At 39.5% G+C, this 15,464-nt stretch overlaps 1 protein-coding gene across 1 annotated transcript in view; it reads right to left on the reverse strand.

Annotated features, from left to right (window-relative positions):
• Positions 1-15,464, reverse strand: part of LRP1B (LDL receptor related protein 1B) — a 1,871,059-nt gene that overhangs the window by 766,620 nt on the left and 1,088,975 nt on the right. Inside the window, exons 15-16 of the mRNA XM_073545568.1 lie at positions 3,423-3,545; positions 1,232-1,375 (exon numbers count right to left, since the gene is read on the reverse strand). Of these exons, the coding sequence (XP_073401669.1) occupies positions 1,232-1,375; positions 3,423-3,545 (267 nt within the window). The remainder of the gene's footprint in view (positions 1-1,231; positions 1,376-3,422; positions 3,546-15,464) is intronic.

Genomic DNA, 15,464 nt, shown 5'->3' on the forward strand with positions numbered 1-15,464 from the left:
TGGACACATAATATTAACATTGATTTCATATATTGTAATAATTCTAATTGTAAAAATGCTGGTGGGGACAGTCTGAGATACGGAAGGTAGAAATTCAGAAAGTCCACTTTATACAGCCACAATCTGACTTTTCTTAATATTGTAAAAATCATTCAATCAATTGGATGTAGCTAATGTAATGCAATTTTCTTGGACTACTAAGTCAGAGGAAAAAAATCAGACAACCCTATAGAATAACATGGGGATGAGTGCTATCCATCAAAACAACAGAAAGCATAGTCCGATTTTTACGGTAATCTACACAAGCCCTTATCAGAAGAATAATGGTATAGTGAGGTGCTTTGGCCTTTTCATGGTCACTGCTCCTACTTTGCAGGGGATTTCAGGAGAGTAGGTTATCTTGATTAGTTGCTATTCTGCAATTCCCTAAACAAATCTATGATCGGGTTCCACTATGCAGATAAAAAAAAGTGAGAAATGCTAAGATACACCAGCACTCCCTTCTTTTCATTCTCAGGATTGGTAGGGTTCTTCATGCTACTCCAACAGGGTAGGATTGGTAGGCATCCCCATAGTGCGCTGAAGAGCAATGCTCCATATCTCTAAGCAAATAGCTTACATGTACGCAAATCTCTTTGGTAGATTGCAATCCTTGTGTCATTTTGAGCCATAAAATATATTATTTAGTCTTTTTTATGTGATCTAATAGTAAATAGTGCCATTATTTTCTTTTTTATAGGTGACAGTGGGCTCGATGACCAACCTGCCCATGTGCTGCTTCACTGGTTGCACAAGTAATTTTTATGCAGCTGTCTCTTTTGATGGGTCTTCATTTGTAGGCTTCTATTTCAGAGCTACAGTGTCAAATCTGGGCTTATCTTCCACTGAATCCTTTATTCTGTCATTTTATTTCATAAATTCTGGAACACTATACAGAATATTCTATTGCCAAAGTTTCCATATAAGAAGGTTTGTCATGGTAAACTTTTTAAGTGCTAAATGTCTTTGGTCACCATGAGATTAAAAAGGTTTGTAGACAAGACAAACTTTCTAGACTGATAGGACTCAATGTACACTGGTACATAATATATATAGCTTGTTTTCAAGAACGATGGAAACACTTTTGAGTATAGTACATTATCTAAGAGCTTAAGCCTAGACAAGACTGCACTTCAGAAAACACATCTTCTATCCAGACAGAAATAGATTAATAGATAAAAATCAAACTTACAGCAAGCTCCAACATCCTCATCACTCCCATCTAGACAGTCATTTTCTCCATCACATTTCCAGCCTTCTTGGATGCAATGCTGGTTTTTGCATTGAAATTCTTCCAAATTACACAACTTTGGCAATGTTTCATCATCACTGTTAACTAAAGGTCAAAAGAAAGCAATGGAAAAGGTGTTAGATTAGGTTGTTTTATGGGTCTACTGTGGATTCATAAAAATCTAAATGAGATGCATGAGGTCCCAATGATTGATTCAAGCAATGAAGGTGCCGCATGTTACAGGGGAAACATGTCAGGTTACTTATATTTTCCCACATCCAACTTAAAAACCTTTTTTTTTATTTTGCCCTTTTTCGAAATCTTTGAGTCAGCTAAAGTGATATTGCATGCTTTAATCATCTCCTGTCTTGGATAATGCAACAATTAATTTATTTTCAACTCTGACGCCGAGATAATCCACTTCTTCCCCCACTTAATTCCTACTTCTCTCTCCTCTGCCTGTTACTTCAATGGCTGCCCATTGCCATGAGTTTAAAATCCTAATATTATCTTAAAAGCTGTTCATCTGTTCCATCTATATATTTTTGACCTTAGCCCCTGCTGGGCCCCCTAACTTAATCTCTAGTCCATAAATTGTCACTTCCTTCTCGGACCTAATCTAACGAAACTTCATTACACGTAATTGCCAACCTGTCCCCTTCTTGTATCTCTAGCCCACTTCACCTTCATCGTTAATCTCCTACTCTCCCACATATAGTCTCCATTCCATAATATGTCATTTCCACATGTCTGACTACATATACTGATACCTCCTGAAATATAATCTCCATTCCATAAAATGTCCCCGCTATAAATCTTTGACTTGATCTCCCAATACCTTCCCACCTTCCCACATGTCACACACAGTACTCTATAATCTGTCCACTTCATACATATCTAATCTCTCACTACCTCCCAACACATAACTTCCAGTCTACAACTTTTCTCCTTCATTAATTTCTAGTCTAATCACTTTCTAACCTCCAACACAAATGCTACAATCCATAAACCGTCAACGGAAAATAAATCTTGTGCAAATCTAGTTGGATCTAATGAGGTCTTCTCCACTGTTATCTTGATAATATCAAGCCATTGGGTTGCAGGTATTTCTCTTTGCCTAGTTCTGTCTATTCTTCCAACCATGATGTCCTTCTCCAGTGATTGCTCTCTTTGTATAATGTGTCCAAAGTAGACAAGTCGTAGCTTGGTGATCCTTGCTTTGAGTTACGTGTCTAATTCTATTTACCCACATATGATCTCTAGTCCCTAACCTGTTCCTTCCATACATTGCTAACCTAATGTCTGACTACTTCCCCTCCTCTACAGTCCATAATGTAACCGCTTCATACATCTCTGACATAATAACCCAACACATTACACTCCAGTCTCCACAAGTGCTCCTTACTTTCTTTCCTCTTATCTGCTCCTCACACAACTATCTATAAGATATATTCTGTGCTTCCCCATTTGATAGAAATCACTAGCCCATTAGTTAGACTTTCTTTGACCTTCAAAGCCTTCCAAACGCAACCTGAAAAACCATCTTTTCAGAAATGCTTATACTTAATAACCCTGCTGTCAGCACACCAACATATGAGAAGATTGAACTTCCCCTGAGGATTGTAAACTCTCTCGGGCATGGTCTTCTGTCCCTTTGTACAAGTCATTTTCACATTTAACCAGACCTATTGTTCTAATTTCCTACATTGTATTATGAACTTGTGCTAGGTATTATTTTCTGTAAGTCGTATTTCACTATGTTCTTTCAAGACAATGATAGCTGGAGGACAGGTCATATTTGGACCACAAGTTGCAGTCTAGATGACATGCTTTGTTAACCTAATACCATATGGTCATTATACCATTATCACTATAGATATTACAGAAAATAGCATTTTGGTCAAGAGCAAGAACATATTTCCAAAAAACTGAAGTTCTGCTCCTCTATGGAATGTTTCGCAGTTTTATGTGCTAATCTTTCTTTTATAATTATATTTTTCCCAGAAGACAGCTTGTAAGTTGTGTTGTAAGTTTGTTTTGGTGACTCCTAGGCATATTTCTGCGTGAAAGTTTTCAAAGCTTGGGAGTGAATTTATGTAGTCTTACTATGCAGATGTTAAGAAGAAAACAAAAGTCTTTGATGAAACCTTACACACACAAGTTGAATTGTTTTCATCCAAATGCTGGTTATCAGCACAACCGCAAACTCTCCCTCCAGGAACGGCAAGGCAAAGCGTACCGCAGCCTCCATTGTTTATCCGGCAAGCGTTGTCACCTGCAGTCATAAAACATACACCTCAGCGTCCAATAATGTGAACTGAAACATTACATTCACAGCAGACATGAAAAATCCTGTCTCGCTGCTCGAACACTGCAGGCTTATCTGACCAGAAAATAAAGCAACAAATTACAATAAATAAATAAAAAATATTCTGAACAACAGCTTTATTTCTTCCAAGCAAATTTTTAATATGATGCTCTTCTTCCGGCATAAATCTCAATGAGAGCAATTATTACATCTGTTTATTAGCTTCAAACTTTACAAATTTTCAGGGTTGTTCACAAAAAAATTAGTCTCTACTGTGTAGACATGAGAAGATATAAAGGTCCTCGTACCCATAAGACTCATGTTGGCCGAATTAGCAGATACTGGTGGGATTGGACAACAATCTAATGAGTATGAGGGTCCCCCAGACTTTCTGCACACAGTTGATGTGATGATAAGGGAAGCAAAGATCCAAACTTCTTGTTTTCCGAGAGGAGTATGATAGCGACTCTCTTGTAGAGAACGCTAAAACACTCAAGTGAGCAATCTTCTATAGGAGGAATTTGTGAGAGATAGCTGGCTGTCCATCAATCATTAAAGTCACAGTTATCTAATATGTTTTGGGGTCTTTAGTTGAAACTCCAGGACCCCAAGGCAAAATCTGTAACAGTCCCACACCATCTATGTGCCAGTTACAATACTGGTGTTTTCTCATTTGGCAGAAGTGCCTTGGTAATTATTTAAGGGCCTGTTACACATAGCGATATCGCTAGCGATATCGCTAAAGCGTCACCGATTTTGTGATGCAGCAGCGATATCGCTAGCGATATCGCTACAAGTGACACTCACCTCCGACCGCCCCCCCCGCTGGCTATCGCTGATCGCGCAAGATCGGCCTGGTCCATTTCTAGTCATCTGCTTCCTGCTGGCGCCGATGAGTGAGCCATGGACCCGGGCGGAAGAAGTCACCTTCGCCGAGTCTGACAGGTGAGTAACGACCGCCGAGCATCGCTGCGTCGCTAGTGAGATCTGCCTGTTTGGCAGCTCACTAGCGACCAATTAGCGATGTACCAGCAATCCTGACCGGGTCATATCGTGGTCGGGATCACTGGTGCATTGCTAAATGTAATGGGGCCTTTAGACATAAGGTCTGGGAGAAACTTTTACTTCTATAACTATCTAACAATTCATGTTTGTACAAGTATAGTGTTTAATTTGAGAGGATTAAGACTTAGTAAAAAAGAAAATTCAAGAATTCACTAGCAAACATAACTTCACATAAACCAATAGCACAATATCATTGCAGCTTTTGAATATTTTTAAAGTTTAAAACTAGAATGGAATACCAAAGAAGAACTTTAAAGTGATGTTCCCATCATGAACATTTCTCAACTGCAGTATTTACAGGATAGGACATCATCACTTTGATATTTACAGGATGAGACATAGCAAATCTTCCCACATGTAAATTCCGGTCTTCCCAGGACCTCCTTCTCACCTCTACAGTCGTTCACACCTCATCCAGCTATCTCTAACACTTCTCCTGAGTGTCCCTTGTCCTCTGGAATTCTATGCCTCAACATGTCTGATTGTTTCCCACTTTCAGAACCTTCAGTCCAGACATGAAAATCCATCTCTTCAAGAAAACATATAGCCTGCAATGACCCCCTTCCACCTCACCCACACTGGAGCTGCCATAGCCCCCCAGCCTACTCTGTGCTTCCACAACACCCTGTAGACTGTAAGCCCGCAAGGGCAGGGCCTTCTGCCTTCTTTACCAGTCTGTCATTGTTAGTTTGTACACCATAATTTCTATTTGTTTTTTGAATGTAACCTCTTCTCATGTACAGCACCATGGATTCAATGTGGCTCTAAAGATAAATAATAGTAATAATTATAATAATCACTATAAAATGAGGATCTTTGTCCTCTACCCCAACATTTGTGGGTATATTGAGTATCAGCATGCACGTTTGGCCACTGTTTGACACAACTTCTCCAACTCTCAGGATAAAGGACTAAGTCACCTCTCCTAAAGATAGTGGGAGTTCCAGCATTCGGAACCCCCATTGATAACATTTGATAATGTTTCTCAGCTATCTGATCAGCTTTCAGGTGATGAAGATCCATATTTAGTATACCCCTTTCAGTCTTATTTTTAGACTTTCCTTATCAAGGATCCTCGTCTGTATTTGGCCAACTTAAAAAAATTACATCAAATCACATGCAATGAGGCTGGGGTTGTCAACTGGATAAACCATAAAAATTAGATCATTTTTTTCAGTGTCCGTGATGGTCACCTGCCCTGGCACCATGCCAGGGGCTCAAGGCTCCTTGTGTTCCATGTGGCTTTCTGCTGTTCTGCATTTTGGGTTGCCAGTGCAACCCACCATGCTCTTGTGATGTCACACTGTTAGGCCATATAGCAGTGTTTCTCAACTCCTGTCCTCAAGGCCCACCAACAGGTCATGTTTTCAGGATTTTCTTAGTATTGCCCAGATGGTAATTCTATCACATGTGCAATGTGAATGGAAATCCTGAAAACATGATCTTTTGTTGGCCTTAAGGACAGGAGATGAGAAACATTGCCTTATAGGCAAACTCAAGTGGTGAACTGACGCCTGAGTATTCAAGTAGTAAATGTTCACACCTTTACTGTGAACTATTTAACCTTCTGACAAACGCAGCCCTGCTATTCTGCAGAGTACTTTCTGACAATACTGGTTACACTATGCTACAATATGCCCTGTTTAGCTCTCTTATACCCCTGTGCCAGTTCTGCATTGGGCTTTCTCAAAGGGCCAGCCTGCTATGCTACTGGTTAATTTTGCAGCACCACCCTACTAGTTCTACATTAGACTCTGTGACAAATCCAGCTTTGTTACATTGAACCTCACAGCCAACACAGCATCTCCAGTTGTTATTGTTCTAACATTTCCATTCTTGTTGCGATTACCCAGCTTAACTGCAACAGTGCCACCTGTCTGCGCTGCATTATAATTCCTCCTGGATTAAGGTCTTTGAAGATCCACCTCACCAGGTAAGAGCTTACAGTTTTGTGATTGTAATTATTATTTTACTGAGAAGCCTATTACAAACTTTATCTCACTATTATAATTATCTTTGGACATACATCACTCACACAACCTTTATTATTCATTATGGTTTCTAATTTTTTTGTAAAAAATGTTGATGGTTGTAATTTTTTATTACAACTTTCCAGAAGGAAAATAAAAAATATCAGGTTAGCATTAGAGATAAGCGAATAAATTTGAGTGTAATTGAATTGTACTTGAATTTTACATAAATTTTCTTTCACCAAAAGCTAGATTTTTTGTAATTAGCTTTTTTTTCAGATTTGGCAAAATTTCAACCACTGGCCACCATTATTCTACACCCTAAGAAGCTTCCGAAATGTTAAAAACAATCTAAAAAAAAATCTTTGTACACACCTCCCTGGCCCTTGTGCGTCTCCTGTCCAGTCCTTGCTGAATCTTCAAATCACTGCCGCTTATGATGATATTCCCAGCTTTGATAAAGTCCGGGTGTATTCCATGTAGGAACGTAAAAGGTCTCAGAGCCATGATGTCACGCACGCAGGTATAGAACCTTCTGCGCTAGTGGTGGCATTCTGAAGATGCGGCAAGGAACAGACAAGCAATGCATAATATTGAAGGAGCTAGAGACGTGAGGAATGAGGTGAGCATGAGTTATTTTATGTTCTATATATGTTACATTTACAAGGCTCTGGGGTCTGGGTTGCTCTGGGATCTACATAGACCCCAGAGCATAAAAATGGGCATTAAATTCACAGAGAATAATTTTTTAGCAAATTAAATTTCTTGGGAAAAACTGTGCAAACCGGCAAATTCAAATTTTGCCTGATCAGCTCATCTCTAGTTGGCACCTTTGAATAAGGCACATAAGCTTGTAATTGAATTCAGAATTCAGAATATGTGGGCGATACATATATACCAGAAAAAAAAATTACTTGGTTATTTCCTATCTAATATCAAATGTCACACATTTTATTTAAGAAAATAACTTTCAATTCAATTTTCATCCAGGCGTCTAAAACAAACACAACCCACAAGAATCTACGTAGGACGTGTTACTGCCATGAAAATTGGCTAAAATATGGATGCAATAACATGCATGTAGTTAGAATTCGGCCTCGAGGACAATATGCAGACAATAATAAAATGGACTAAGAGCAATTTGATACATACTGCCAACCATAAATATTTAATTCATGCGGGTAAATTATCTATCGGGGGTCAGCATCCTCGTTCATCGGTGCCGAAACGCAGAGTTGAGTTTTATTTTTTTGAAACATAAACGTAATTTAGAATGTTTACAAAAAGTTTACATAATGAATTGGGAGGGAACAAGAAAGATGGCAGCAACAAAGCTCTTTACCATCATTGGGCTGGAGCTAATCAAGGTTATATCACATTTACAAATCGTAAAAACACAAGTAGCACACAGATAGCAGAGCTTCCTCTTTAGAACGTGCAAGTGTTTGACCTTGGAATGATTTTAAGCACATTGCAAATCTGTGCACTTGAATTAACAATTAAATATTTTCGATTACCGAAAGTAAAAAAAAAGATGCCAAGCATTTCTACATCTGCGTCCAATTAAAAGCAAAATTATTTTTCAAGAAGAAAAGGACAAACTGTGTGCAGTGAGAGCAGAACTTGCATCTGATTGTAATGAATAATGGATGCAGGAGATTTTTAAAGCCAACTTTTTCTGTATTCCTGTGTTTTTAAGGATGCTTTTTTTTAATGCAAAGCAAAACTATGTCCACGGAATGTAAGGGTATGTTTCCACGTTCAAGATTACATCAGGATTTGCTGCAGATTGGACGCTGCGTACAGCCGCAGCATTCAATCCGCAGCGTCCAGATGTAACAGCATAGTGGAAGGGATTTTACGAAATCCCGTCTCCACTATGCCTGCAGGGACGCGGGTGACACACCCTAAATTATGGACATGTGGCGTGTCTTTACAGACCGCAGCTTGTCTATTTATCTAGCAGAGACGCTCTGTCTCCGCAAGATAAATAACCCAGTCTATGGATAGGATGCGGTGATTCCGCAAATGTTCAATATCTTTGAATATAGAGTATGTATATATACTTATATATAAGTTTATACTCATTCAGATAAAAGAGGCTACCAAAAAATAAATAAGTAAATATATATAGACACACACACATATATATATATATACATATATATATATATACATATATATATGTTAGGAGTCAGGTTCCTGCAGGAATCCAGACCCTTACATTCTGCGGTCTCTTGCTCTTTATCTACCGCAGAGGAGATTGCCTTGCAACAAATCTCTCCAGGGGCTAAGTGCCTCTGTCCTCCTACTGAGCATGCTCATGAGACGGTTTCCCATTGGAGATCGGGAGTCATGTGCTCAGGTCCTGCTCCAGATCTCATTGGACCATCTCGGAGATCTGGAAGCTTCCGGAAGGTCCCGGATGCTATAAAAAGCGCGCATGGCCGTTCCGCCATGCGCTAGTATAGACTATACTGCTATATGTGAATGGTGATGTATGAGTCTGGTGACTGACTTATTATGAAACCCCTTCCCTTTGATATTACGCATGTGGTTAGGGAATTAGTTCAGTAGTCTGCGCCAGTCTGTGGCAAGCCTTAGGCCACTGTGCACACCGCACCTCTGCACTAGCGTCCGACATAGAGCCTGCTTGTAGCTGTGTCATCCAGCGGCAGTGTCCTGCGCCGCGCTGCAGTTGCAACCCTTCTTGGCGTTCGCAGTAGTGACGCCGCACACACGGTAGGTCTAGACGGATGCAGCCCCTCTGTCTTAGTTCCTGCTCCTGTGACCTTATACCATGTGTGCATATACCTGAGGCCTTTGACTCTAACAGGCTCAGCCTTTTTGTATGTTTTTGTTGCGGCGCCTCTGTGTGTGAACAGAGCCCGCTCTGCACACTTCGGGTGAAGTTGAACCCGTGCGCATTATATTGCTATATTGCACGTCTGCCATTACTCAGCAGCGGTTGTAACACCTTCTGCACGGTGGACCCCGAGTGGCGAACGCACTTTTTTATTATTTTTATTTAGTGCGTTCCACCGTTCCTAACATATATATATATATATATATATATATATATATATATATGCACAGAAGGATGTTTAACTAGCTCACCCAGGTGGCTATATGCATGCAGATGCGTGGAAGCCAATGGACCACTTGTGATATGAAAAATAGCAAAATCTAGCTTCTTAAAATAGCAGAGAATTTATTGGAAAAAGTCAGTTAAAACTTGCATTGCATTTACATGTAGAACAATGCGTTTTAAACGTACACAGCGTTCTTAGTCAGAGCCTGGCTTTTTCGCATAAATTTTATGCAGTTTTAAGAAGCTGGATTTTGCTATTTTTTGTATATGTACAGTATATCTATATATACAGCATAATGTGCCTTATGCACACCATACAACAAGGTTCACACATGATGTAACACTCAACATTAATTCGGAAGAAATGTAAAGTTGTTCTCAATTTGCCCCTCATTATTTATATTTACAGTTGAATCTAGAAGTTTCCATCTAGTATATATAAAGACACATCTGCATGTTTTTCTCAATATCTGACATGAAATCAGAATAAAACTTTCCCGTTTTAGGGCAATTAGAATTACCATAATTTTTAATATTTACCAAATGCCAGAATAATAAGAGAGAGAGAATTTTTTATGGCATTTTGACTAGTTACTGCAAAGTAAAAAGTTTACATACACTAAGAATACTATGCCTTTAAAAAATTCTGGACTGCCCATATGATGATGTCATGTGTTTGGAAGCTTCTGATTTTGGCAACATCTGAGTTAATTAGAGACACACCTGTGAATGTATTTTAATGCACACCTGAAACACACTGCTTTGTTGTGTAGCATCATGAGAAAGTGTAAAGAAATTAGCCAAGATATCAGGAAGAGAATTGTGGACTTGCACAAGTCTGGCTCATCCTTGGTACAGTTTCAAGATACCGGAAGGTGCCTCGTTCATCTGTGCAAACAATTATACTCAAATACAAACAAGATGGGAATGTCCAACCATCATACCACTCAGGAAGGAGACGGGTTCCTTGCCCCAGAGATGAACGTGCTTTGGTCCGACATATGCATATCAACCCAAGGACAAAAGCAAAACACCTTGTGAAGATAATGGCGGAAGCTGGTAAGATTGTGTCAATATCCACATTAAAACGAGTACTGTATCAACATGGGCTGAAAAGCCACTCTGCCAGGAAGAAGCCAATACGCCAAAAGAAACAGAAAAAAGCCAGATTAATGTTTGCAAATGCACACAGGATCAAAGACTGTATTTTTTGGAGACATGTTCTGTGGTCTGACGAAGCTAAAACTGAACTTTTTGGGCATAATGACCATCGCTACATTTGGAGGAAAAAGGGAGAAGCTTGGAAGCCTAAGAACATAATCCCAACTGTGAAGCACGGGGGAGGCAGCATCATGTTGTTGTATTGTTGTTTTGCTGCAGGAGGGACTCGGGCACTTCACAAAATAGATGACATCATGAGAAAAGAAGATTGTGTGGCAATACTGAAGCAACATCTCAAGACATCACCCAGGAAGTCAAAGCATGGGAGGAGATGGGTCTTCCATATGGACAATGATGACGAGAAGCATACTGACAAAATGCTAACAACAAGGCTTAAGGATAACAAAGTCAATGTTTTGGAGTGGCCATCACAAAGCCCTGTGTCATGATAGTGACTGACCAGGTATGAAACGACCCACCAACAACACAACAAACAAGGGAACACCGGGGACACATTTATAATGGTGGGCCCTGCAATAGGGAATGGGGGAATGGACACCTCCTGCACTCTCCTAAGGATGTGCCCTGAACTTCCTGACGTCCCTATACGGTTTCTTTCAAACCGTCGCTGAGCAGGATACCTTAGCACTCGCTTGCACTGCACCTATCCCTAAGTAGGAAATTGGCAAGTGCGGACACTGGTCCCACCTCTGCACTAATACAACACAAAAGGTAGATATGACAAGCAAGGTAAAGACAAACAACACTTAGCTTTCTGCTGTAAAGCACAGCAGGATCACGACACCAGATACACCATGAACAGCTGAGGCACCACCACTCCCAGCAAGCTCCTTCTCCCCTGCGTGGTCACTGAAGAATGACCTCTAACACCAACGGTCAGCTGATCCACCAGGTGACCCTTTCAAGGGAGATGGGAGTGGTAACCACCTGCATAAGCAAATCCAATAGCCATGTAGTTACACCAGCGGTCACTGGGGTGAAAAACTGACATTAACTACCGATGGCCTGAAAGGAAAAAAAGGTTTATATGTGAGGATGCAGATCTGCCACAGATCCAAGGATGGATCGAGACACCCTGTTCTCAATCCTATTGAAAATTTATGGGCAAAGCTGAAAATTCCGGTGTGAGCAAGGCGACCTACAGACCTGGATCAGTTACCCCAGTTTTGTCAGGAGGAATGAGCCCAAATTCCAACCAACTATTGTGAGAAGCTTGTGGAAGGATATCCCAAACGTTTCACCCAAGTCATTCAGCTTAAGGGCAATGGTACCAAATACTATTGAAATGGAAGCAAGCTTTTGACTTTGCAGTAAGTAATAAAAATGCCTTAAAACATTCTCTCTCCCTCATTATTTTAGCATTTGGCAAATAATAATTATGGTAATCCTAATTAACCTAAAACGGGAAAGGTTTATTCTGATTTTATGTCAGATATTGAGAAAAACCTGCAGATGTGTCTTTATATATAGTGGACGGAAACGTTTGGTTTCAACTGTATATTGTATACTAATGATGTTCAACAATGAGCAGATTATAGGAATGATTTGCTTTTCTGTGATCGTATGTCATTTTATTCATTTTCCTACTACAGAGTCTCTTTAATTTATGTATTTGTAATGTTACCCATATAGAACATTATTAGTCAATTTGTGAGCAATATTATTTATCTACAAAGGAAAAAAAAATCCATCACTGTTACCATAGAAGCACTAATGATGGGTAAGAAAAGTCATTATTGTAAGTCATATGGGCCAAACCAACTCTGTCATTGGCCGCCTCAACATCTTATAGGTTGCTTTATTGTGCTGTATGGCACGTCCGGCAGATGCTCATATTTTCTGCATTTTTATATAAACTGTTTTTGTGCTTGTTTCAATTCTAACCATTCTTTGAATTAATTGCAATCATGTCATGTCTGCAGGCAACTTACTGATTTTGGTGCTTTGAAAAAAATATATAATTCATTTTGTACCCATCGTATATTTCAATGGCTAGATGTGTGCCAAAGGGGTGTTCTTGAGGCATAAATTTGGCCGGGATCTATTGAGCTCCACCAGCTCCATATGTCTTGGTACGTGTCTTTTATGATACTATGGACTCTATACATTATTGCATTTTCATCAGTTTTTATCTCTCATTTTGTGACAAATTCATCAAGAGATCTGCACTTTTTTAAAGTTGTCTTTTGTTGTTTGGTTAGTTTTCTTATGATTAAATCAATGTGGTTTTTCCAGATGTTTTAGAGGAGAGTTAGCCGACTGCATAACCCGGACAGGGATGGCAGCGCAATGCTTGGACTGGCCACCGATTTTCCCGACCCAAGCAAGACATCATATTTTTCTATGCAGCTGTCACACACATTTCAGGAGGACCAACAGCCAGTCCGATCATTGCGATCCCTGTCCAAGTAATACGACCAGCTCATTCTTCCCTTACACCGATTCATCAAATGCAACTTTTTTTATAAAGTGGCAAAATTTGACCCATGTGTCCTCTAGTTTTTTCTTAGAGTAATTTTATTTATGAAAGTTATTTTGTAGCAATTTTTTCACCATTGTACGAAAAGTGCAAGTTTATACATTAAAAAGTCGCAAAACAGGTCAAAGACAGAAGAAAGAGCATTTTTTACTTTACACAAAAATTAGGAAGCATGCGCTCCTTTTCTAAGAATTTGGCACCCAAAAAAATATAGAAGACAAGAAAATGAAAAAGACATGAAAAAAAATCACATGTTTGGCAGGTTTTTTCTAAATCTGTAAGGCTTTTATATTTTGGTGTTATTGCTACATTTCCATCATCATTCCTACTTGATCTGACCTTCCAGAACATGTGTCGCCTCGTGACTTCTTTTGAAGTAGCGTTTTGCTTCTGGTCAGAGGGTGACATATACTTGAAGCCACTCTTGGTATTGTTCTTATAATTGGGGTCAGAGGTATTCGTTACACCTTTTACTGATTCCTCTTATGGAAGAATTGGTTAGGTTATATTTTTTTTTAGTCTTATTGAATCCATTAATGCATTGCACATACATTAAAGATTAATTCCAGGGGAAGCAGCACTGGCCAAACACATTATTGAGCCTTCATTCTATAGTTTCTTATTCTTTGTTTATATATGGGAGCAAAAAGTTTTGATTAATCAGTGCATCTCGGCTATGTGCCCACAAAGGGCCCAATTAACCAAAGCTTTTACGTCAGAAATTGTGCATACAAAGTTTTGAAAAATTGCAAAATTTTGACCCAACGCTTGGCTGCCTTAAAGTATTGCAATTTGGGCAAAAATTGGGAAGTCTCATAGCATTTTTACTCTGCTCCAACAAAGTGGGTGGAACTAATGCAGGATGGAGGGGGGGGTTGTTTTTATCACACAAATCTTACTCCAGTCACCAACAGGGGTAAGATTTGTGGCAAGGAGCACAAGCAAGCACATGCCACATTTAAGATGCACTAGATCAGTGCTTCCCAAACTGCGGTCCTCACGGACCCCCACAGGTCATGTTTTCAGGATTTCCATAGTATTGCCCAGTGAATAAAGAAGTTTCAGGTCGCTTCCTTCAGAGGATCTTTGACCCAATCTGGAGCAAGAAGGTTATAAAGCCAAATAACTGAGTATCTCTGATGTTAAATCAGATGATATTTTATTGGCTAAGTAAAATGCAAAATTTTTTAAGAAACAATTAAAACATTTTTTGTTATAAAAATACACAACGCGTTTCGGCCGTGTAGGCCTTCATCAGGTGTATCATACACGCGTTGTGTTTTTTAATAACAAAAAATATTTTAATTGTTTTTTAAAAAATTTTGCATTTTACTTAGCCAATAAAATATCATCTGATTTAACATCAGAGATACTCAGTTATTTGGCTTTATAACCTTCTTGCTCCAAATTGGCTCAAAGATCCTCTGAAGGAAGTGCCCTGAAACTTCTTTATTCGCAATATCACGTGGAGGAAAATTTCTTTCTGGGAAAGGAAAATTAACTCCATGCTATTACAGACGGGAAGCACACCGGTGGAAGGATCACCCTTGTTTGCAAACTGTTCCCAGTGTTGTTCCTCTTTGCACAACCACACAAGGTGAGCAAGTTTTAAGTTGTATTTTTCTCACCAAACTGAATTGACTCATCCACTACGCTTAGATAGCGCTCTCCTTTTTTCCCCTCTTCTTTTCTTTCCCAGGACCTTATTCACATAGTATTGCCCAGGTGAGATAATTCCTGATGTCTTGATTATACTTCCACCACCTGGGCAATACTATGGAAATCCTGAAAACATGACCTGTGGGGGTCCGTGAGGACCAGAGTTTGGGAAACACTGCAGTAGATTCACTAAAAGGAATCCGTCAGCAAGTTTTTCTATGTAACCTGACAGCAGTATGATGTTAGGTCTGAGACCCTAATTCCAGCGTTTTATCACTTAGTTTACTTGGTGCAGCAGCTATGAAATGATCACAGGTTTCCCTGCTGCAGATCTAGCAGAGCTCAGAATGATGATGTCACGGGTGTGCCAGAGGCTGCAGATAGTCGCACTGCATCTAGCTGCAGAAGGTCTCTGCATTTGGCCTTTCAGACACCATTTT

Source organism: Dendrobates tinctorius, unplaced genomic scaffold, assembly GCF_039654945.1.
Source record: "Dendrobates tinctorius isolate UK_male_01 unplaced genomic scaffold, ASM3965494v1 ptg000143l, whole genome shotgun sequence".
Classification (NCBI taxonomy): domain Eukaryota; kingdom Metazoa; phylum Chordata; class Amphibia; order Anura; family Dendrobatidae; genus Dendrobates; species Dendrobates tinctorius.